At 46.7% G+C, this 24,755-nt stretch overlaps 1 protein-coding gene across 5 annotated transcripts in view; it reads left to right on the top strand.

Annotated features, from left to right (window-relative positions):
* SESN2 (sestrin 2) overlaps window positions 1-23,454 on the top strand; it is a 60,997-nt gene extending 37,543 nt beyond the window's left edge. For 4 of the 5 annotated variants that reach the window (XM_060275768.2, XM_035117535.3, XM_035117536.3 and 1 more), the window contains 9 exons: window positions 6,520-6,585; window positions 11,043-11,240; window positions 13,212-13,394; window positions 13,778-13,990; window positions 14,659-14,809; window positions 15,489-15,604; window positions 16,231-16,421; window positions 17,858-18,002; window positions 18,934-23,454. In XM_060275768.2, the coding sequence (XP_060131751.2) occupies window positions 6,520-6,585; window positions 11,043-11,240; window positions 13,212-13,394; window positions 13,778-13,990; window positions 14,659-14,809; window positions 15,489-15,604; window positions 16,231-16,421; window positions 17,858-18,002; window positions 18,934-19,020 (1,350 nt within the window). In that variant the 3' untranslated portion in view covers window positions 19,021-23,454. Of the gene's footprint in view, window positions 1-5,267; window positions 6,313-6,519; window positions 6,586-11,042; window positions 11,241-13,211; window positions 13,395-13,777; window positions 13,991-14,658; window positions 14,810-15,488; window positions 15,605-16,230; window positions 16,422-17,857; window positions 18,003-18,933 lie in introns of those variants that run through there. The other variant, XM_088672382.1, reaches the window with a different exon arrangement.
* The last annotated feature ends 1,301 nt before the right edge of the window (window positions 23,455-24,755 follow it).

The following is a 24,755-nucleotide window of genomic DNA, read 5'->3' as shown; positions in this document are numbered from 1 at the left end:
TAGCTACCTGTGTGCCAAAGCAATGAAACTTTGCCATAATGGAAGAACATGCTGTTTAAGAGACTATAAAGCCACAGATTAATTTAATACAATTTGGCAAGATTTTATTTCTTCCATTGACAAAATGGTGGTGCACATATACAGGTGCCAGACCAATATACCTGTTTCTGGAACTGTCAGGGACCAGTGGAGGAACCAGCCATTCTCAGATCAACCATATGCTACCTCTAACAAAGCAAAAAATTTCCATGGTTTATTACCTAATCCATTTTGCCTCTTTGCACTCTCCAACATATACCCTCCTGCTTGCTAGATTTTTTGCTATTATGTTCAGATGGTTGTAGTGATCCTATGTTATTTAAGTTCTCTGTTGTTGTGCCGTGTGTTCACTTTTTAAAGATATATATAAAAATAACGCATATCCCTTTGCAAAACAAAGAGTATTGAATTAGGATGGATGGAGAAAAGAGACCCGAAATCACACTTAAAACCATGGAAAGGAGGGCATTTTATTATTTGTGTTTTATTAGCTGTAGCTTTACACAAGTGTTTCAGAGTTACTTACAAGTAATAGTAAAATAAGCAACATATGAAAACAAAATCATTAAAATGAAGCAAAACATGAGGTAATCATACCATAAAATAACAAGTTATCCATCTAATGTAGGTCTAACCACCACAGACAGCCCCCAAAAGTGTGGAGGGGAATACCCCAACTGCTGCAAGGAAAAACAATAACCCACCGATATCTGAAAAAAAAGAGGAATGGCTTTGCCTGGCACTGAAAATATGTCAGTTTTGGGAGCTAAGTCTTCCTTCCTGATGAGGGCGTTCCATATAAGCGGGGGGGGGGGGGGCAGGCACTGTTGGGATGGCATGTTCCCTAGTCGCCACCCTCCAGACAGTTTCAGAAATGGAAGAAGGGCCAGCTTTTAATCACAAGTGATTGCCTTTGAAGAGGGATGTGGAACCTGCAGCCCTCCAGATGTTGCACGGAAACCCAGCCAGATGGGCGGGATATAAATAATATAATTATTATTCTCTCCTCCTTGACAATTGCATACCCAACATTTCGGGAGGGCAATTTGGAACACACACACACGCAGCATCCCAACTCTGCTCCCAATCGCTCACTGCCCACCTGCTCGCCACCACCTTGCCTTCACTTGTGCGGAACCAAAAGTGCGCGGAACCAAAAGACATGTGTCTTTTGGTTCCACGCTCCTTTGGTCCCCGTTGGCTGAAATCCTGGAAGTGCAGCGCCAGCTTCCGAAAGTACATCAACTGTTCCATTTATTTTTTATTTTTTTGGTTCCGCACTCTGGTGTGAGCCACCTGTCTTGTGCCACAGTGTGGAACCAAGAATGTGTGTATTTGGGTCTCATGCTGTGGTGGCACATTCAGAGCACAGGATTTGGATCGGGGTGGCTTCTGTCAATCCAAGGCGTCCCGCTCAAAATGGCACATTTGCGCTGTATGCAATTGACCATGCTGGCTAGAGATGTGGAATTGACCATGCTGGCTTGGTTCATTGTTCCTCTGTTAGTGAATTAATTAATAAAGTTTACTCTGTCTTTAAAAGGGGAGGGGGGAAGACTGATGATTAAGATGACCAGGGAAATAAATAAGGTGAGTGGGATATAAATATAGCCTGTATTACTAATGACCACCTGTGATGATTTATATTGCACTTTTGAAGCTTTGAAGCTTTATTTTATGGAAGCTCAAAGGATTACAAAATCTTGTGTTTGTTCCATGCTGTGATTGGCTGGCTCTAGTATCTGGCGACAAAAAAGGAGTCCAGTTTAGTTGCTGTTTGGCAATCTGAAGCGCCTCCAGCGAGGCCTGACCTTCCTATTCTCCCTCCCCTCTTTCTCATCTTTCTAACCCTCCCTTTATCAAAGCTCTCTCTCTGTGTCTGTGTGTTTGTGTGTGTCTCAGAGGCTGGAAAAAAGTCTGTCGAGTCAGCAGTTTTGGAGAGCTTTATATTTGAGCTGAGTTAGACTTGCTTGGTTAGGGTGTGTGCATGGGGGGGGTGGAGAGGAGAAGGAAGAGTGGCAAAGGTTGTGTGTGCCTCTGGATATAGGCTTCTGGCTCTTTCCATTAAAAAAAAAAGTGTCATTCCAGGGAGTCAGCATTTTTGGAGACTGTGAAATAAGGAAGCTTTTCTTTAACCCTTTATTTGGCCAGCTGCGCAAGTGTAAATACTGGTTTGTGGGCTTCGTTTTTCTACTTGTTTGTGTGTGTTCTCTCTCTCTCTCTCTCTCTCTCTCTCTCTCTCTCTCTCTCTTTCAATGTTTAATGAAAGTCTAGAAAAAGGGGGTGGCCCCGCTCACCCTCCAACCCACAGGCAACTTGTGTTCTCACGCTTGCAGAGAGCAGCGTTAGAACAGCCGTGACTTGATGGAGGGAACATGTAGGACAGTTTTGCTCACTGTTCGCTAACAAAAATCACATTTTGCCCATGGTGAGCACTCAAAACAGCAGAAACCCATCCCTACATTCTAGTGAGTAGGGATGTAAGAAGGCAATGTACTTCTGTTCCGCCTTGGATGCATTGCATGCTGCGCTGTTTCTGTTCCACTGCAATTTGGCTTCCAACAAGAACTGCATTATTCATCTTCTTTTCCGGATAGTGAATTAATTACATAATCAGTTACATTAATCCACACACAATGCAAATTGTGTGTGTGTGTGTGTGTGTGTGTGTGTGACAACAATTTATCAAACACGTTTCATTGGTGGACCGAAGAATGACAACACTGGCCACAGATAATATTTGTTGGATTGTTTAGCCTTCCAGACATGGGATGAATAAGGGAACACCAGTAATTTCTGCTCCCGTTTCCATTTTTGTTGATGTTCTCTGATATCCCTACTGGTGTGCATACCTACATTTTCAAACAGTAGTGTTCTGTTGTATTTGATTATCTTATTTTTTTATGTGCACTTTTAAAATAGAAAGGGATATGAAAAGGCCCAAATGGTTTTTACCAAAATAGTATTTTAATTAGGGCTCATCCAGACTTGTGTTTCTCCTGAGCAAGATAGTTGCATTTGTTGCAGCTGGAAAAATTCACTTTTTGAGAAGAGTGTGTGTGTATTCCTACAATCCTAAGGATTCTAGGGCTGCAAGTTTGGTGGTAGAGAATCTGCCTTGCATGCAGAATGTCCCAAATTCAATCCCCGCTGAAATAGACTGGTGCCTGAAATCCTGGGGAGCTGCTGCCTGTCAGTGTAGACAGCACTGAGGTAGACAGACCCAGTGGTCTGACTTGGCATAAGGTACCTTCTTGTGTTCCTAAATCTGAGTTTCTTTTTTATTACTGAAACACATGTTGAGATTCCTGCATTGCAGGGCGTTGGACTAGGTGACCCTTGGTCCCTTCCAACTCTACAACTCTATGACTATAACTCTACAAATGCAATACAGTACTTACTGGTATATAAAGAAAATAGAATACTAACGCAAGAACAAACAATAGGGTAAAACACCAAACGTAACTGTTTTTGATTGCCAAATTTCCTGTCAACTTCCACCTGCAGTTTCCTTATAGTGAGACTTAAGGGGTTATCACTCTTTCTGCTCTTCTAAATGCTAGTCAAAATAGGAAGTGTTTGCTTTATCTAGTCTGATTTATGAAGGACATAGCTGCTAGACTAAAGTGGCGATATCTTAGCAACCTTCACTGGGGATCTTGTAAAATGCTTCCTTTCAGTTTGTGACCCGCACCATTATAAAGTGGGGGCTGTTTCGCCTTTTAAATTCACAGCATCAGCTCTTCAGGAGGCTCCTTTATGCTATTCTTTGATCAGTTTTATCCATTTGCAAATCTGGCCTGCAGTGATATTTGAAAGTACTTAACCCTCCAAAATGCAGGCTAATTCCTTATTTATTTTCCTTCATTGTGACGACACTGAAAACTTTTTTTATTTATTTCTGCAGCAAATAAGTAAAAGCAGCATTTTAAAAAATACAATGAACTTCTGTGAGGTGATAGGAAAGAATGGACACCTGAAGACGGTGTTAAATCACTACATTCTGCTTAGAGGGGCATTTTTTGCAGGCTTCCCCAACCTGGTGCCCACTAGATGTTGTTTGCCTACAGCTTCTATTATCCCTAATCACGGGCCGTTCTGGCTGGGGCTGATGGGAGTTGGGGTCCCACAACACCTGCAGGTCACCAGGAGAAGGCTGTTTTAAATCTCATGACTGTGGCTTTTGAAGACATGTTGGCCAATGTGTTGCTGCTTGTCCTTTCTCTCTGCCTCCACACTCCCACCTTTGGTAACTTAAGGGGTTTGTTTTAAAAAAACTGGAGTTTCTGCTGCCTCTAATTGCATGTCTTAATTTTGTGGTGAACAGCTTGTTTGGTGCTGACAGCCACATCAAAAGTAGATGATAAGCCCTCGGGGTTACTAACTTCGCATGTTATTGCTGGATGTAATTAACTTTTTTGAAAGCTCCAGCACAGTCAAGAAATGGGAAGATGTGGTTGCTGGTTGCCTATAGAGCAGTGTTCATCCTGAAATTGCCATGCATGGGGAAACATTTTCATAGGACAGCCCTGGTGTGGTGCAGCGGCTAAGAGCCAGCTGAGGTTAGTTCAACTCCTGACTCCATCAAGAGCTCACTTAAGTCTCCTTTACTGGATTTCCTGCTCCGTGTTCCTTCTGCATAAGGGCCTGTGCTGCAGGGTTGTTTTGAAAGATCACTGAGATAATCGAGCTGAAGTTTTTTTGACCTCTGGGTGTGGTGCTGAAAAGTCCTGTATAACTTCTGGGGGCCCATATGCACTGTGCATTTAAAGCAGGATCGAAACCCCTATACCCCTCACAGAAGTACAGTTTCCAGAGTGCGAATAGGAGTTTCTTAGAATCCACACGCTATTTGAGGACAATCCTTGTTCTTCTCCAGATTCAGATTCATCGTTTCCAAAATGGTCAAAGGCCTGGAAACGATGTCTTACGAGGAACGGCTTAGGGAGCTGGGTATGTTTAGCCTGGAGAAGAGAAGGTTAAGGGGTGATATGATAGCCATGTTCAAATATATAAAAGGATGTCATATAGAGGAGGGAGAAAGGTTGTTTTCTGCTGCTCCAGAGAAGCGGACATGGAGCAATGGATTCAAACTACAAGAAAGAAGATTCCACCTAAACATTAGAAAGAACTTCCTGACAGTAAGAGCTGTTCAGCAGTGGAATTTGCTACCAAGGAGTGTGGTGGAGTCTCCTTCTTTGGAGGTCTTTAAGCAGAGGCTTGACAGGCATATGTCAAGAATGCTTTGATGGTGTTTCCTGCTCGGCAGGGAGTTGGACTGGATGGCCCTTGTGGTCTCTTCCAACTCTACGATTCTATGATTCTAGGAGGGGGATCCAAGGCTCTCTCCAATGCTGCAGTCGCCAGGTTAGAAAGAGGCACTCACCAGTGGCGAGCTGGCAATTGCATCTGCGGACCTTAGCCTTGGTCTGTGCATAGAAATAACTCCACTGGTAGCCAATCTCTCTTGCAAACTTAGGGCACAATGCTGCTTTCCTATGTGTCGTAGCGCATAAGCACTGCTTGCTCAGCTTTCCCTCTTCAGTATTGAGCCAGCGGGGAGTGTCGGCCTGGCTTTCTGATATACACAGACCTCCCAGTCCTGTCTAGGAGTGCCAGAAAATTCCCCGCTCAAGTGGTGGTGGTGGTGGGGGAGTGCTCAGAGACCCTGCAGCAGTAAGCTGTCTTCAGTTGACGCCTTCACTAAAAAACCCCTTAGCCATTGGCCTAAAGCACAGCAGAGAAGTGGCAGGTGGTGATGTGGGTTTGTCTGCCTTCTGTTTGTCTAGTCGTGGAATTCAGCAGGTGGCTCTTAGGATCAGCTGTCTAGATAAAAGTCTTCCAGCCTGCAGCTCTTCTTGCCCTGGCACCACTGGTCTGTGGAGTTTGAGAGAGGAACTAGGTTACCAAACGCCTCCTGTCCTGGGGAGATCGTCTTGCTGATGCAAGGCTAGGCCCTCTGTTGCAGGGAGAGGGAGATCTCCCTGTAACTCTTTGGACCGTTTTCACCAGCAGGTAGCAGAATTCCTGAGTCGAAAGCAAAGGGTGACCAGCTCCTCCTCCTTTAAGAGATATTGTCGCTTTCTTTTTTCAACGTGGGGGAGGTTGATGGAAATCCCCAAACTTCACACTGAGCTAACCAGTTCTGGGCAGGTCTTCTATCTGATGCAATTCCTCGGGGGCTATTGTTCCAAGCGGCTCTTGCAAGAAGGGGAGGTTGAGAAAAGACAGCAGAGCCCAACTTGAAGTTTCCAGCAGCCTTTGCTCTCTAGGGTCTGGCGCTCTCCCCCCCCCCACCCCCTTCGTGTTTTCTTTCACTCTTGCTGCTTTGCCTTATTCTCCCCACCCCACCCCCAAACTGTGACATACAGCCTCTAGCAATGGCTGTCCTCCCAGGGAAGAGGTAACTGGGTGGGGCAGAATCCCCTTTGATGTGAGTGTTGGTTGTTTAAAAAAACAGCTGTTCCTTTCATTTTCCAGGACAGAGGAGTCAAAATCCCCCGGCAGTTGGGAAGAGGCCCCAGTTCCTTCATCCCGGTGGAAGAGGTAAGATGCACAGCTTGGAACTTCTTTTTCTCTCTCTGCCAGGCTAGGGAATCATCCTTACTAGAGAGCACCTTGCATTGATGGTGCTAGTTATTATTTTTGCATTTATGGGGATGGATGGGGGGCGGGGAGAGGATGCCTGGGTGCTGGGAAGGTTATCTCTAGCTGCATACACATTGTGCATTTAAAACACATGCATCCTCCCTACCTTGGGGCAGGAATCCTGGGAACCATAGTTAATTCCTTGCAGTGCTACAGTTCCCAGCACCCTTAACAAACAGGCTATGTACTTGAGGTCTCTCATATGCCAGCAAGCATTCAGCATCTAGTAGTCTTCAGGTGCTATAATATTAAAGAACTGAGTATCAATAAATAATAAATATTAGCAAAGGTGCAGTGTGCATGCTGGCTACAAGCAGGAGTGCTGTTATTCCGGGTTCCTGCTGTTCAGGGTTCCCACACTCAACATTCCGTGACTTAACATCCTCTATCTTCCTTGTGCCGTATGTAGGACTTTCCTTTGCTCTTTAATTGTCGTCACCATTTATTTATTTTTTAATTCTGTAAACCTCAGAGTGGTCCTGAGCATGGGAATACAGTAGCTCTCTCTTGTTAGTCAGTGCCCCTGTTCTTTGGTTTCGTTTTTCTCAGCACTCACTACCTCGGTTTGGCATTAGAGGAAGTAATACTTTGGAATGAGAGAATGTTTCAGCTAAAGGAACTGGAGCTGGGTTTTTTGGGGGGGGGTTGGTTGGTGGCAGAAACTTTAGTATTCCTTTCCATCCCCACCTCCCATCCATGTTAGGAAGGAACATGTGTGTTCAGTGCTATTTCTGTAGAAAAAGAGGTGCCGGAACTCACCATGACCACCTCTTAAAATGGCAGTGGTGCCCACCTGAGAGGTGCCAGAACTGAGGTCTGGCGAGTTCTGGCTGGAAAAAAAAGCCCTGGGTGCATTTCTGTGCACACAGTGAAGGAACAGATGTGTAAATTGCATGAACAGATCTAGAGAGGTCTGGCTGGGCCCCAACACTCTGGGTGGGTGGGATGAATTTCTTTTTTGGGGGGGAAAGAGGGGGCAGGAACCCCCCCCCCGTCTTGTAATCTCTACCTACCACTGTTCTGAGCACTACACACCACTGTGTACACACCACTGTCTCCAACTTCTGTTTTATCTATTTATTGAGATAATTATAGACCATGCTTCCATGAAAATTAATCAAGGCAGTGTTATGCTTAGAGAGTGTCGGACTAGGTCCTGGGAGACCAGGCCTCAAGTCCCCGCTCAGTGGGTGCTCCTGATGCTCACTGGGTGACCTTAGTCACTTGTCTCTGAGCCTGACTGCCCTCTACTGAAGTCTAGGGATCATGTTCCTTAAAGGAGGCTAGAAAAAGCCAGTCAAACTGCTTCATAAATTCCAATTCCCAGGGGGAAACTGTAGTAGCTAAAAACAGGTTTGTTGTTCCCTGGTACTGATAACATAAATAGTTTGTTGTTCTGCTGATAAGAAGCAAATGCCAGAACATCAATTATTTTATGAGTAGGAGCTGCAAGAAAATGTTGCAGTGAGGAGTGCTCTTCTTCAGAAGCCCTACCAGCCAGCCATGCCCTTTTTGAGAAAACTCCATTCTCCCCTGCCCCTAGGAGGCCAGGCACCCATGCACTTTTTGAGAACACTGTGTTCTGGTTTCCCCCCTACCAACCTTATTTCTGTGGCTGTTAAGCATGCTTGGCTGTCAGTGAGCTTTTTGGGAGGGTAAAGGGATCCACTTGAGCTTTTTATTCTTACAAATAAAAAATTATATTCCTGCAAATCTTGGCGCTCCCCTGGGTCTGCTAACGTCTCTCCCCTCCTCATGCATGGATAGTACTATTTTGCCTATATAAGGATTTGCATTAAGAACTAATTTGCTATTCGTATATAGGATATATGTTTTGTGTGTGTGTCAAAATACAGTGGTACCTTTGAAGTCGAATAATCCGTTCCGGAAGTCCGTTCGACTTCCAAAACGTTCAGAAACCAAGGCGTGGCTTCTGATTGGCTGCAGTAAGCTCCTGCAGCCAATCAGAAGCCACAGAAGTCACATCAGACGTTCGGGTTTCAAAGAACGTTCGCAAACCGGAACACTCACTTCTGGGTTTGCGGAGTTTGGGAGCAAAAATGTTTGACTCGCAAGGCTTTTGGGATCCAAGGTACAACTGTGTTGCTTCTGGGGTGCTGCTGCCTATTTCACTTGGTTGAAGGGAGGGAGGCTGCAAATGAAAATCAACCCCTCTCACCACCAGCACTGAAATAAAAATAAAAATCCTGTATTTCCCCCATGTTTTCCTTGCACCTTGAAGAAGGGTTGTCCCCTTCTGTGGTGGTTTGCTTGCCTAAAGCAACAGAGATGCTTTTACTTGTTTCTTTCCCTGACCACTGGCAGTCTTGCAAAACTGCTGGCCATGGGTTCAGAGGCATCTGAGGTGTTAATCCCTCCCCATCACCAGCCCCACCCCTTCCTGGTTTTGGGGGGACAGCCAGGCCTGCTAGCTTTCCAGCAGGGCAACACTTAACACGGAGTGCTATTTGCTTATTACCACAGCAAAGTCCTTGGCTGCCCCCACCCTTGTGCTTTTTTCCCCTCCTTCCTGTGATGGGAGTGACACATGTGTGAGCGTTGCCCTGTGATGTCGTCATCTCCTTATTTATCGAGTGACCTTCCCTCCCTGTGTATGCACAAACAACTTATCAAAAGACTGAGTGTCAGCTACCTCTCCCTGGCCACTGTTGCACCTATCAGGTGCCATCCTCACCCCTCCTTTCAAGGCGTGGGGTGGGGTGGGGTGGCGGGACCCTTCGGGCAGCATAAATCTGTTCAAATCCTTTGTGACTCTGCTCCTCCTACAGTTGCAGGCACACACCACATTCAAAGCAACCCCCTGAGTCCTGGGAACTGTAGTTTACCCCGGCAGAGCTGCAACTCCCACCACCCCAACAAACTATAGTCCCCAAGATTGTTGGAGGGGTGCTTTAAATATATGGTGTGTATGCAGCCTTTGGGTGTGGGGGGTTCCTTCTGGGCCGACAGATGCCCCCTTTCTCCTTTTCTCTCTGGCTGGGGAAATGATATGGGTTCTGTTCCTGGACAGCTCTGTGGTGCTGGCCACAAGGGCAGTGTCTGCTTCCAGAGACGTCACCGGGCAGGATTTTGATTCCAGCAACCAAATTTCCTTGCCAAGCGGGAGGGGCAAGGAGGTGTGTGATGGGCTGGGCTGTTGGTGGTGGTTGTTTTTTTGGCCTGGAATTTGAACAAACAACCCGATTGCATCAGATGGCTGAGCCCTTGAGCTGCTGTGGGAAACAGCTAAATTTTTCTCTCTCTCTCTTTCAAAGTTGTTTGCTCAATAAACTTTGAAAAGTGCAATGTCGAGTTGGCCAGAAAGTCTGCCAGGCTTTGCTCTGCTCTCTCTGTAAAGGAGAGGATTCCTTTAGGTAAAACTGTGACAACTGAATGGATTTATTGCAGGCTTCCTGTGACTTTACTAGGGGCAGATCCGCCTCATATGTTTGAAGCACATCCAGTGCATGTTTAAAGCACATTGGTTTATTTCTTTAATAGTTTAAATCAGGCATCCCCAAACTGTGGCCCTCCAGATGTTTTGGCCTATAACTCCCATGATTCCTAGCTAACAGGACCAGTGGTCGGAGAAGGTGGGAATTGTAGTCCAAAACATCTGGAGGGCCGGAGTTTGGGGATGCCTGGTTTAAATCATGTCTTTCTCCCAAGTTGGGATTCAAGGCGGCTTACAACATTTAAAAAACGCATAAAATACAGAGCAATAAACAAGTGACTTCCCCTAAATAATTCTGGGACGTATAGTTTGTTAAGGATGCTGTGAATTGTAGCTCTGTGAAAGGGGTGCTGCAGTTCCCAGAGTTCTAGTCAGGGGTAGGGAGTCATGTCCTTTAAAGGTATGGTTTGGATCTGCCCATAGAGATGGTAATCTACTTGGACAGGGTTGTTTTGGTAACATTGTGTATTTGACATTGTGTATTTGAAGTACTTTTAGCAGCTCAAAAAACTGTACTGTATAGGCACTCAGGGCCAAGACCAGACTTTCAGTATTTTGCAGGAGGGTTTCAAGCGCATACAGTACTGGGAAATCTAGGTATGCACGGTTAAAGTGAATTAAAGCACTTTGTCACCCTAGCACAACAAATTCACTTTTCATAAAGGATTGTACTTTTTGTGATTAGGGAAGAAATGGGGAAACACACTGTGAAAACTAGTGGAGCTCTTCACCATATAACCTGCCTGCAAATAAATGTGAACAAATGCCCCGTTAAAGACCGGGTGCAATCTAAGTTCTGCGTATACTTTTTGCAAGCTAATAGGCACAAATGCTCAATAAAGGAGGCTCCCCTGGACAACCCATTACATTTCTGCCTCTCTTTTTCTTTAACCTGTTGTAGATCCTACAAGAAGGAGCAGAGAGTGCCCAGCGGCGCCTCTTCATTGAGGCCTTTGTTTCCACAGGCAGGGTGGATAACATTACCATGGTGATGGGGCTGCATCCTGAGTACCTGACAAGCTTCTGGAAAACTCAGTACCTCCTGCTACGGATGGATGGGCCTTTGCCATATCACAAGCGCCATTACATTGCCATCATGGTAAGTGACTGAGGAGAAGCGGGAACCTGGGTCAGCAGGTGTAGACTTTAAAGAACACCTCATTTAAAAATGTTTTTTCTTCTTCTTCTTCTTCTTCTTCTTCTTCTTCTTCTTCTTCTTCTTCTTCTTCTTCTTCTTCTTCTTCTTCTATTCCCTAGCTATCCTTGCACCTGTTTAGATTCTGCATTTTGAATTATGACTGAATTACCTCAGAGTTGTTTCTAATCCTTCCAGTGGCCATAGCATTGCCCTGGCCTAGGCAGCTACTCACCAACAACACCCACAAAATGGCAGTTTTTTTGTTTTTTAAGTGGAGTGGCTGTTTCTATCACTGTTTCACTTTGTATTTTTATTTATTTGAGCAACCTACATGCTGCTTATATTTAAACAAAACTCTGAGCAGTTTATGGCATAGATTAAAATGTCTTAAATACACAGCAAATACAAAAAGTGCCCAGATCATTTCTACATTCCCTAAAACACGGCTAAGCATCGAAATAAATCCTGTTTAGTATCAAAATAATAAGTCCTCTGAATCCTCTTTAGTATCAAAATAAACATTACACCGTAGAATAAGCTACAAAAATGTGTGGAAGATAAAAGGTAAAGGTAAAGGGACCCCTGACCATTAGGTCCAGTCGTGACCGACTCTGGGGTTGTGGCGCTCATCTCGCATTATTGGCCGAGGGAGCCGGCATACAGCTTCCAGGTCATGTGGCCAGCATGACAAAGCCGCTTCTGGCAAACCAGAGCAGCACATGGAAACACGGTTTACCTTCCCGCTGTAGTGGTACCTATTTATCTACTTGCACTTTGACGTGCTTTCAAACTGCTAGGTTGGCAGGAGCTGGGACCAAGCAACGGGAACGCACCCCGTCGCAGGGATTCGAACCGCCGACCTTCTGATTGGCAAGCTCTAGGCTCTGTGGTTTAACCCACAGCACCACATAGAAAACAGCTAAACAAAATAGCATCTGAACATCAGAAAGTAAGGTATTATAAATGAGAATCAAATAAAAGTTATAAATGTAACATTTTTAAAAGTAATGTGATTGGCAGTTAGGCAAAAGAAAAGACTTCCCTCGCAAGACCTAGAATTTTAGAGGCCCCATCTGCACTGCACATTTAAAGCAGTATCATATCTCTTTAAACAGTCATTGTCCCCCCCCCGTCCGTCCGTCCGTCCGTCCGTCTGGCCAAGAATCCTGGGAACTGTAGTTAGCAAAGGGTGCTGAGTTAGGCCACCTAGACCTACAATTCCCATAATTCTCTAGGAAGAAGAATGAATTGTTAAGCCACTTGGGAAATAATATTACTGTGAGAGGGACAGAGCTTGCCTAACAGCACTCTAGTTCTCGGGATTCTTTGGGGGAAGCCATAACAAAGTGGTAATAATCGTGCTTCAGTTGGTGCGGATGTGGCCCTATAGCCGTAGGGATGCATTCAATGTTGGTCTTACTCAAAGAAGATCCATTGAAATTGAGGTACATGACTAACTTGGGTCCACCTCAGTGGCACCTCTGCTCAGTGGCAGAATGTGTACTTGTCATGCAGAAGGCCAGGTCCCCAGTTACCTTCCTGGCACCTCCACATTTGGCCAGGAAAGATGCCTGTCTGAACCTGTGTGGAGCCACTGTCCATCGGTGTAGACCAGCTTCCCTCAGGCTATTGTCCTCCAGATGATGCTGGACTACAACTCCCATCATCCCTGACCATTGGCCACTCTGGCTGGAGCTGGCTAGGAACCCAGCAATCTAGAAGGCACCAAGCTGGAGAGAGCATAGAGGGCCGATGATATTGGCAGTAGAAAACTGCTTCCTGTGTATCCCTTGTTTTTAGAAATTAAGCACTGCCCAGTGGGAAGCTTTCTCCCAAATCTAGGTCCCGTGTTGCTAATGTGGTCATGTTCTCTGATCCCTGGCATTTCTTTATGAGTTACTCCTCTTACTAAGTTACCCCATTTTTTCTCAGGCTGCTGCAAGACATCAGTGTTCCTATCTGGTTGGCTTCCACATGGGGGAGTTCCTGCAGGTGGGTGGGGACCCAGAGTGGCTGCGAGGCTTGCAGTATGCCCCACAGAAACTGAGGAACCTCAACGAAATCAACAAGATCCTGGCCCACCGGCCCTGGTTGATTACCAAGGAACACATTGAGGTGAGTAACTGAGCGTGGAAGGAAGGAATTGGGAGTTGTGCGAACATCCATTGAGAACTCCACAGGGGAAAGTGTATTGATTCATAAGGCCATTGCTTTTAAAAAAAAAACAAAAAAAAAAACCTCCCCCATTTTCTTGTTAATGGCAGGCCACAGGGCAAGACAACCTGCCTGTCAATCACATGACATCAGATGGGGGGCAGGTAGGTTGCCCCGCCCACCTGTTGAAACCCATTGCCCTGCTGTTTGGGAAGCGCAGCGCAGCCTTGCCAGCCTTATGGACAGCAGAGTTCTAAGCAAAATATTATTCATTTCCCATTTAAAGATGAGCAGTTCTTCTTTTGATGCATGGAGCTAAATGTGGTGGTGCTTGCTTTAAACAGGTGCTCCTGAAGACAGGCGACAACAGTTGGTCTCTGGCAGAACTCATCCAGGCTCTGGTGCTCCTCACACATTACCACTCGCTTGCATCCTTCGTCTTTGGCTGCGGCATCAATCTGGAGATTGACCAGGAAGGAGGCCACGTCTTTCGGCCACCCTCGCCACGCAGTTGTGATAGCAGTCCGGCCTCGGAGGATGGAGTGAACAGTTCCAGTGTGAGTGGCAGTGAGGGGAGGGGGTTCCATATTTCTCAATGCATTGAGGGCCCTTAAAGCCCAGTAGAAAACAGCACCAAAAACTGGCAGGGTCCATTCTTGGAGAGTATTGGGAGTGCTGTGATTTCCACGTTATATATCTGCTTACCTGAAAGCCTCCTTTGTCCTGCTTTTCAGCCTGAAATGCTTCCAGAATGGCTTATGAAACTTTAGAGATTTATTTTAGGAAGCTTATACTCTTAAGCAGTGCTTTTTTCTTTAAAAATGTTTAGAGACACTCTCATTTTCCTAATCATATTTAAATACTGCCCCTCAATGAGGCCAAACTTAGATTCACAAAATATTTAGGGGTATGCTTACCCCTGCATCCCCCCCCCCCGAAAAAAGCAATGCTCTTAAGTAAAGAGCATTGGCCCATATAGCTCAGTGTTGTCTACACACTGGCGGCAGCTCTCCAAGGCTCTCCAAGGTTTCAGGAGGGGGACATTCCCACCCCCAACTGGAGATGCTGGGGATTGAACCAGAGACCCCTCTGCATGCAAAGCAGGTGCTGTACCACTGAGCTATGGCCGTTCCCCAATTAAGCACTTTAGAAATTTATAAACCAAATGTGCCCCTCTCCAGCCGTCATTCCGAGGACTGACTGGTTTCTGTCCCAATGTTCTCAGGGCTCAGATGCTATGGAGGAGGTGGAAGTGCTGATGGAGAGAATGAAGCTTCTGCAAGAGTGCCAGCTGGAAGAGGAGGCAGTCACCCAGGAGGAGATGGAGACCCGCTTCGAGATGGAAAAGAGAGAGAGTCTGCTTGTTACTCCCTCGGGTAAGACAGGCAAGTTCTCAGATGGGACCCAGGCCATTTGAGTGGAGAGTTTCCTAGTGCTACGGCCTGCTAGACTTGGAAAAGATTTGAGGGGGGGATCTCCCAGTGACTGTGCTGTCAACAACCAAAAACAGACTGTGCAAAGGGAAGTAGAGACTCTTGCACTGGAACTTAGTGCAACAAGGTAATCCCGCTCACACAGCCACAGTTCCCAGAGTGGTTTAACAATCAATCCCTCTTCCTAGGGAAATCTGGGAATTGTAGCTCTCTGCAGGGAATAGGGATCTCCTAACAACTCTCAGCACCCCTAAACAAACTACAGCTTGGTATGGTACGATGCTGCTTTACGTGTATAGTACAGATGTGTTCTGCATTTAGCCACTGAAGCTGGAAAAAGGAGAGCAAGTTCTCTTTGTGAGGGAAGGATTATACACATGCAAGATGGAAACTATCGTGCCATTCCTGTCCTCTCTTGGCAAAATAAATACTGTGATAAAGCATAATTCTAGGCGCCAAACTCCCTTTATTTTTCTAGGGTGTATATTAGGACACAATTGTATTCTAGTTGAACAGCTTAGTTGCACATAGCACCTGCTCTGGTTTAAGAGAAAGCACTGTCCAGAGGGAGGTGTTTTTGATGCTCTCACATTAATCTTTCTTGGGGTTTTATTCCCACTAGACATTGCTGAACACTCCCTGCCCCCCAATGTGATGTGCTTTGTGGAGGACCCAGAATTTGGATACAAGGATTTCACCAGGAGAGGAGAACAAACGCCCCCGACTTTCCGAGCTCAGGTACCTTGTCTGCATGCATCCACAATCCCTGCTGTGTGTGAAGGTTCCTAGTCTCTCCCAACCCCCCTCCTTCTTCCAAATTCTTCCAAAACACACTGCCAGTTCTGTCCTTTGATAGCAATCCAGCAGATTGGTAATATGCAATATTTGCCAGTGCGGTGTATCAGTAAAAGTGCTGGGCTGTGACCTTGGAGGCCAGAGTTCAAATCTTATAGATAGATTAACTTAGTACCTGTGCATCCTACAATACTATATTGTTCTACTTTAAGTAGCTGAGTGCAGGGCAAGATCTGTCCAACTGGCAAACCACTTAAGAGCATCAGTAGGCTTTGTGGCACAGAGGCTGTTTGGTGGTGGCCACCGACTTGAATGGCTTTAAAAGAGCATAAGTCACATTCCATGGCAGCCAAGGCTATAAGCAGCTACTAACCACATTGACTATGCTTTACCTCCATTGTCAGAGGCATCATCCCTCTGACTACCAATTGCTGGAAATCGCAGGTGGGCAGGGTGCTGTTGCGCTCAAGTCAAGGCATCTGCTTGGCCACTGTGAGAACAGGATGTTGAGCTGGATGGGCCATGGGCTTGATCTAACAGGCTCACCTTATGTCTCATTATCTACACAGGATTACACCTGGGAGGACCATGGCTACTCACTCATCAATCGCCTATATCCTGATGTGGGGCAATTGCTGGATGAAAAATTTCAGGTGGTCTACAACCTGACATATAACACCATAGCCATGCACAGTGGTGTGGACACATCCATGCTCCGGAGGGCCATCTGGAATTATGTGCACTGTGTCTTCGGCATTCGGTAAGACTTTGGTTTCTCCCTTCCCCTCCTCTCCCCTCCCCGCTGCATTGTGTGTCATCAAGGCTAACCTGAGACCTTTCCAGACCTTTACATTACCTAATGATTACTTCTAAGAAAGGAAAGCATTGGATCAAGTTGCTTGTAGCACCAAACCATAGCCTGGCATGGCACTTTGTGGGTGAGTCTTGTACTCATGTGCGCCATCTATCCTTCATGCATTTTGCTTAATTAGTTGCTTACCCGTTTGGGAAACTACAAATGTCTGAAAAGTGGGATTAGAAATTGTAAGAAACTTTGCAGGTAAACCCTAGTTTGTTGGTTCATGTCAACTAACAATCAATGGCAAACTATGGTTTGCCTCAAATCAAGGAGGACACGTAGGCGAGAGGAGGAAGCACACAAGCCCAAAGCTTAGTCATGTGATGCTAAACCATAGCCTGGTTCACAAGAAATCTGCTGAGATTCATCGTCCTTCTCAGACTGGTTGCTTTGTTTAGTATAGGGCTGAAGGAGGAGATTGACAGTTTTGTGTGTTTTGGCTGGATTGATTTCTGTGACTAGCCTTGCACGGATCTCGCCAAACAGGTGTGACTCAAGGGAGTTGAGTCACCTAATTCATAGAGAGGTCGGATGTTAGGCACGTTTGTGGGATGTGGGAGGATTAGTCCTGTCATATCCTCGGCTGGATCTGCCATGTGAACGGAACAGCTTCCCTAGAGCAGGGGTAGCTAACCTTTTTCTACCGCTGGTTTCTCTTTCTGCCCACCCTCTTTCCCTTCTTCGCCACCCCCTATGAAATTAGGCAGGGGCTCACCCCCTGACTTAAACAAAGAGGGAAGGGGCAGTTGTGCTGTTGGTTGGTGTGTGGCTAAAGAAGTCATTTCTCTGAGAAGCGCCATAGCTCAGGGGTACAGGGCATGTGCTTGCATGCAGAATTTCACTGGCTCAGTCTCTGGTGCTTCCAGTTTAAACGTACCTTAATTAGCAGAGCCAGGAAAGGGCTCCTTTGCAGAAGACGCCAGGGAGTTGCTGCCAGTCAAAATGGACTCTACTGTTGGAAGATGGACAAAGAAAGAGAATCTCTACACACAGTGCATGCTTAGACTGTGGAATTCAATCCCCCAGGAAGTAGTGATGGCCAACAACTTGGATGGTTTTCAAAGAGGATTAGATGTACTTTGTGGCTATGTTCTGCTACCAACGCCAGAGGCCTTGGAATACCAGTTGTTGGAAATTGCGGAGGGAGTTGCTTTTGCACTCAGGCCTGGCATGGAGGCTTCCCCTAGGCATCTGCTTGATTGCTGTGAGAATAGGATGCTGCCCTGCTCGGGTTGCTGGCCCGACCCATCGGGGCTCTTCTCGCATTCTTAATGTTCTGACTCGATAGAAGGCAGCCCCATAACGTTCACATCTTTGCGCTTCCCCCCCCCCCCCAGGTACGATGACTATGATTACAGGGAGGTGAACCAGCTCTTGGAGCGCAGCTTGAAAATCTACATCAAAACCGTGGCCTGCTATCCAGAGAAAGCCACCAAGCGCATGTACACTCACTTCTGGAGGCATTTCAAACATTCTGAAAAGGTAAAGCCACATGATGTTTCCTTGGGGGGGTGAGGGAGAGGAGAAGGGAGGACTGTTTTTCTCTCACCCTTTCTGGGGTCTCAAGGGACTGGTCTGAGTTTCTCACGGCTGAGAGAATGATAGCAGGGACGGGGAAGCAGAGGATACAACACACACCCTGTGATGACGTGTGACAGCAATTTCCATCATCACTGGCCATTGGCTGCCCTGGCTGGGCTGATGAGGTTTGGGTCCAGTCCAACAACACTGGGAGGGTCCCAATACAGTGGTACCTCAGGTTATGTACTGATCCGTTCTGGGGTGCCGTTCGTAACCCGAAAAGTACGTAACCCGAACGGCCGCGATAGCGCACTTCTGCGCATGCGCGAACTGCGCAAAACGCTTCTGCGCATGCATGCACGGTGAACCCAGAAGTAAACGCTTCCAGGTCCGCCGCGTATGTAACCTGAAGCGTACGCAACCCGAAACGTACATAACCCGAGGTATGACTAACTACCATAGCTGATTTATTTTCATTTCCTGTTTGAATTTCACCTCTCCTTCCATGAAATAAATGGGCCTAAGTTAGTAATGCATACATTCAGTGAGTCAGGACTAGTATTGGATATAGCCTATACTTTTATACTTTTCTCATAAGAGCTTTTGTCTCCGAAATTGATTGGATATATATATATCTGCTGCTCTCCTAATCAATGCTGAGCTCTGAGCAAAGGCTCCATTGGGTGTCACCATTTAAATTTCCCACAATGCCCCAGGGAAAGGCCAGGGTATTATAACTGGGGGAAAGGAGCACCAGTTGCCAAGGAAACAAAATTAAAAAGGAGGGCTCAGGGCGCAGGCAGGCATCAGCGGTAGTCCCTGCTGGGCCTTGGCATGTTTACTCTGTTCTCTGACCCCTTTCCATTCTGACCTATCCCTTCTCACTTTCCAGGTGCATATCAACCTGCTTCTGCTGGAGGCCCGCATGCAGGCTGCCCTGCTGTATGCATTGCGTGCCATCACCCGCTACATGACCTGACGGGACTCTGCTCCCCTTTGCCGTCCCTAAGGGGGGCAGGCCAGCTGTTTAGGGGAGCCTCCCCCTCCCCACACAAAGGCGTGTTTCTGGACTACGTTGCGAAAGACACTTCTGTCACCTTGCTCCCCCTGTGACTTTTGGGAGAGCTGTGTGTGGCGTTTTTGACACTGTTCTGAGCATCTCCTGCCAAGCGACCGGCCAAGGAGGGCGGTGCAGGAGACCAAACTGTACACGTGGGGTGAAAACCAACTTTGCCTAACCCCGGCTTTCTCGGCTGAGACTTGGGAGCCGTCCCCCTCCTGCTGTGTGGCTTGTTGGCTCTGCCACCAGCAGGGAAGAGAGGTGGTCATGTTTGGATGGCCAGGCTTCCGGCCTCCATCTTGGAAGGCTCGTTTTGCCAATGCCCTTTTGTTGGCCTGTTATGTGTTGAAATTGGTGGTGGCTTCCTGTTGTGGCTGCTCTCAGATACCTCCCCCTACACACCCACCCCTACCCAGTAGGTGATTAGTGCAATGAATGTTGGATCTCGTGGCCATGTCCTTTGCAACGACAACGCTGCTGGACCAGCTGAGGCAAAGACTTGATTAACCAAAGAGATCTCTCTGCCGCAATGTCGGGCTTTCCTTTCTCTACCTGCTGCAGGACTTTGAATGTAGGACTGTGAATGTTCGAGGAGGTCACGCTTTGGAAGGTGGGGGGGTGGTGGTGGTGAGCCCTGAGAATAATATGAAACAAGCAGTTTCCCCACTGCAATTTTGGTGACTACACTACGTTTCTTAGTTTCCTGCCTGAGATCACTGCACTCCATATGGCGACTGGCTTCAAAGAGGGTCACACGGGGCAAAAGAATACCAGGTTGTGATTAAGTTTGGCCAGATTTTTCTTTTTCTTTTCACCTTGTCAAAGTGGGCAAAATGCAAGGTTCTCTCTTGGCCAGGGATGGAGAGATCTCTCAGCTGAGGAAACCAGTTTTGGAATATACAGATTCTCAAGGACCAGATCCAGAACAGAAGGCTGCTGCATCTGTGAAAATCGGAGTATAGATAGGGATGTCCAACTGTGCTTGCCTCCCTTTAAAAAGCATCATCTCCCAACTCGTGTGTGCGTGCATGCGTGCATTTAGGCTGTCTCACAGATCCCAGAACTTGGGTGTTTAGCATTTATGGAGCTGTTATTTTCTCAGCCTCCTGGCCCTGCCCACAAGTTCCTCTATGTTTTGATTAGGAAACATTGGGCCCGCCTAGATGACCCAGAGTTGGGGGCTGAACAGACATTTTCAAAAGAGGTTGGCCTGATCTGTTCGTGCAATAGAATAAAGTGGTAACACTTGCCATGCAATGCTCTGCACTAGTTTAGATTGCAGGCGAGAGGTGCCATTTTTAAATGCTCTCCTACAGTAAATAAATGGATGTCCCTGTAGGTAAAGAGCTAGCATGAAAAAAATGTGATTCTTCTCTGGCTGCTGAAGTGGTGTGCTCCATTCTCCCACCTCATTCTCTTGCGTGTATAGCGCAGACAGACCCTCACCTGTTGCCAAAACAGTCTCCAGAAATGTGAACATGTGGAAGTATTTAAAGAGCACTGACCACTGGAGAGTGGAGAGCATTTAAACATCATGCCTTAATGTTACATTGTGCGCTTTTCATCTCTATCTCAAGTTAGGAGGGTCCCCCCTTGCCAAGAAAGACTCCATTCAGGCCCTATGCTCCACACACACACACACACACACACACACACACACACACACACACAATGTTCTTCATGTGTATCTGCCCTAACCGATTTCCCTGGTCAGAAAGTAGATCACTAAACTGTGAAAAAGCAAACCTTAAAGATAACTTTTCAAACAACAACACACCCTTGTTGGGTTTCTTAAGCTACTTTTCTCTTTCCCCCCCCCCAAACTGCTAACCCATTAGTGGGTGTAGTTTTTTTTTACACTTCAAGAAGGAACTAAGTGTCCATAATTTCAAAAAGTTTTAATACCTAAAGGTGGTGTAGATGCATATCAAGTTCTGGCGCTTTCTCCTTTCATATTCACAATCTTGAATTTTTACCTCTTGGATTGTTGCCATGAAACTGCGTGTACCAAACCCCTGGAGTATGCCCGCAAGATTGTTTTGGTTGTTCTGTGTATATGTGCTGCCCCCCTCTTTTAAACTTTAGTCATGAACAGCCTGTGTTGGCTTGACTGGTAAGAAGAACAGGATTGTAGGGAGCATTCCTGAAATATATGAAAGACTGGCATGGGCAGAAGTTGCTCAAGCTAGCCTAGTGTTCCCCAACCTGTTGCCTTTCAGATTATTTTGCGGTACAATTCCCATCAGCCTCGGCCAACCAAGCTGTGCAGACTAGGGTTGATGGGAGTTGTAGCGCAGAGCATTTGGAGGACACCAGGAAGGATGAGATAGGCGGGTGGGTGGGGGTGCTGACTGAAAGCTAGTGCTGCCTCTTTGACTTTGCCTCCCAGGCCTGATTTGCTCAGGTCAGAGAGAGCCTGTATTACCTCTGAGTTGGTTATGCTGTAAATATGCCCTAGGAGCTCCCTGTGATGAGTCCAGACTTCGGAAGTATATGCTACAAGCCTTAAGACAGGGGATGGGGAACCTGCACCCCTCTGTATGTTGCTGGACTCCCAACTCCCATCAGCCGCCAGCCAACATGGCCAATATTCAGGAATGATGAGATTTGTAGTCTGGCAACACCTGGAAGGCCACAGGTCCCCCAGTTCCTGCCCTAGGAAAAGTAAATATATCACAGAGCTGGCATAGGCGGGGAAGCTAAAACAGTATTTCGGCCTTTGTTGGTCAAAGATATGGTACACAGGATTCATTTGCTGGGGCCTACCTCATATGACTGGCTTTACAGCACACAAATTGGTATTTTAAGATAGCCAACATGGTGCCCTACAGACATTGTTGACCATTGGCCATGTTGGCTGGGGCCGATGGGTGTTGTAGTCCATAGCTTCTGGAAGGCAGCACATTGGCTGCCCCATGGCTTCCCAGTCCATCCGTGTCCCGTCCCCCCCAATGCAGTAGATATGGTACAGAGCCTTGGGTTTCTCAAATTTCCCCTGGTTGTGTAGAGTTCAGAATGGTGTTGGCGTTTATATGCTGACTTTCAAAGCAGGGTGATTAACATGTGGCCGTCCACACACTCTTGGACTTTAACTCCTATCATTCCTGGCCCTTTGGCCATGTTGGCTGGGGGCTGATGGGAATTGGGTCTTAGCGACATCTGGAGGGCCACTGGTTAGCCACCCTTTTGTAAATTCTCAAGATACTAGTGATCATGGCTTTCCAGACTGACTCTGTAGATGCCTTGAGAGACTGGAAAAGATATTCTTTCTTCTAACTGAAACACATTGCTCCCTGGGTGGAAAAACAAAAAGGCTGGGGTTTATGTTTGGCTGCTTAGTTAACTCTGCTTCAAGACACTGTACGGTCACTGTGTGTTTAACATTCATACACTTCCTGCACTGCAAAGCAAGACTTGTGGTGGTGTTTGTAGGCGGAGGGTGGGGCCTTGACTCTGCAAGGACTTAAACCTCTAGGCCGCACTCTGCAAGGACTCAAGGTTAAGTCATCCCCCCTCGCTTTTCACAGGGGAAATACATTTGAAGTGGCTTCACCAGAGTAGCCTGCTGCTCAGCTTCCCTGGAGAAACAAAGCCCCCATAAAGCATAATGGGTCGTTTTCTTTGCCCATGGCAGTATTGCACATTAAGGCAGCAAATGCACTGTGAAATTCAAAGGCTAGCTTGGCCCATGACTAAACTGAGCTGAGCAGGCCTCGACTCTTTATTCAAGCTGGTTTTGATCTTTTCCTCACTTCCTCCTGCCCTCCCCCCCTTCTTCCCAAGCCGGCTTTTTGAGCTGATTTAGATACTCACCACTTGTTCTTAAGAAGCGAAAAACCTGGTCCTGTCCGTATCCAAATGCAGTTCTGTTGATTGATTATCATGTGTCCCGTTTCAGGTGGGTCTTTCTTAGGAAAGTGCTGTCTGTTTCCACCTTGAGAGGTGCAGTGTGGGGCGGGGGAGCAGAGGGTCCCACAGCCTGCGGAGAGAGCAGGCTGTGTCTGTGACTTTAGCCTGAACGTGCCACTGCCTTTCACATTTCTCCCAGTCTCTGTGCAATGACCATTCTCAAATCTCATGCCATCAAGTATACTTTAAAAAAAACAACCAATCCATGCACACCATCATTCTCCCTTCCCCCCCTCCCTCCCTCTCCCCCTTCCCCACCCCTCCAGCAATACAGGCTTGGATGCCTCTGGAACCTGGATGGGACCTCTGCTCCGTATAAGTTATGTTGTGGTATGTGTGTTTTTTAAAAAATGTATTTACTCTTGACTGTACCAGTGTTGTGACTTTGCTACCAGTTCTTGTTTGTTTTTTTGAGAAATAAAGTTGCCTTTTGGTTTTTCCAAACATCTGTCTGGTTTGTTTTTAAACTCGAGTTCTTGCCTACATCAATGAAGCCAGGGGTTGCCAACCGTCTTCGAGCCTGTGGACACATTTGCAAAAGAAAGTGCTTCTCCGTGCAACACATAGTTAAACTATGGAACTCGCTTCCACAGGAGACAGTGATGACTGCCAATTTGGATGGCTTTAAAAAAGCGATTAGACAAATTCACAGAGGAGAGGGCTATTAGCCTGAACGGCTGTGCTCTGATGCCACAGGTGGAATCAGCAATGCTTCTGAATACCAGGTGCTGACAACCACAGGAAGGAAGAGTGCTCTTGGGGTTGAATCTTGCTTGCCGGTTCCCCACAAACATCTGTTTGGCCACTCTAAGAACAGGGTGCTTTGCTAGAAGGGCCACTGGCCTGATCCAGCAAGCTTTTTCTCGTGTCCTTCAATGGGAGAAACACTTGTGGATACCACAAGTACCGTATATTCCGGGGTATAAGACGACTGGGTGTATAAGACGACCCCCCCAACTTTTCCAGTTAAAATATAGAGTTTGGGATATACTCGCCATATAAGAAATATGACCCGGTGTATAAGACGACCCCCGACTTTTGAGAAGATTTTCCTGGGTTTAAAAATAGTCTTATACGCAGGAATATACAGTAAGCACACGCAGCCCAACTTATTATATTGGGTACAATGGCATTCTTGCAAAACGTGAGGCCCCATGTGCACTTGTGGAAACAAACTTGGTTTTTAACAGAAGATGAGAAGCTGGATTTAGGAGCGTAGAAAGCTGCCCTTATACTGAGTCAGACCCTGACTGGCAGTGGCTTTCCAGGGTTTGAGACAGAGTTTTATCCAGGCCTACCTGGAGATGCCACCTCATGAGAAGAGAAGAATCCTTGGAAAAAACCCTGATGTTGGGAAAGATGGAGGGCACTAGGAGAAGGGGACGACAGAGGACGAGATGGTTGGACAGTGTTCTCGAAGCTACGAACATGAGTTTGACCAAACTGCGGGAGGCAGTGCAAGACAGGAGTGCCTGGCGTGCTCTGGTCCATGGGGTCACGAAGAGTCGGACACGACTAAACGACTACACAACAACAACCTGGAGATTCCAGGGATCAAACCTGGGACACTCAGCATGCAAAGCAAGTGTGCTTAACCACTAAGCCACATCTCTCATGTTCAGGAGCAGGGGAACTGCTTTCCTTGTTCAGGCTGAGGCTCCTAGAACCCATCATTCTGTGCTTGTGTTGACAGTAACATTTAAGAGCAGAAGAAGAGCCTGCTGGACTGCTAGACTGCAAGAACA

This window comes from Zootoca vivipara, chromosome 6 (genome assembly GCF_965207765.1).
Source record: "Zootoca vivipara chromosome 6, rZooViv2.hap1.1, whole genome shotgun sequence".
Taxonomy (NCBI): Eukaryota; Metazoa; Chordata; class Lepidosauria; order Squamata; family Lacertidae; genus Zootoca; species Zootoca vivipara.
Note: the sequence above shows the minus strand (reverse complement) of the source record. Positions and strands in the feature narration are given on the sequence as shown.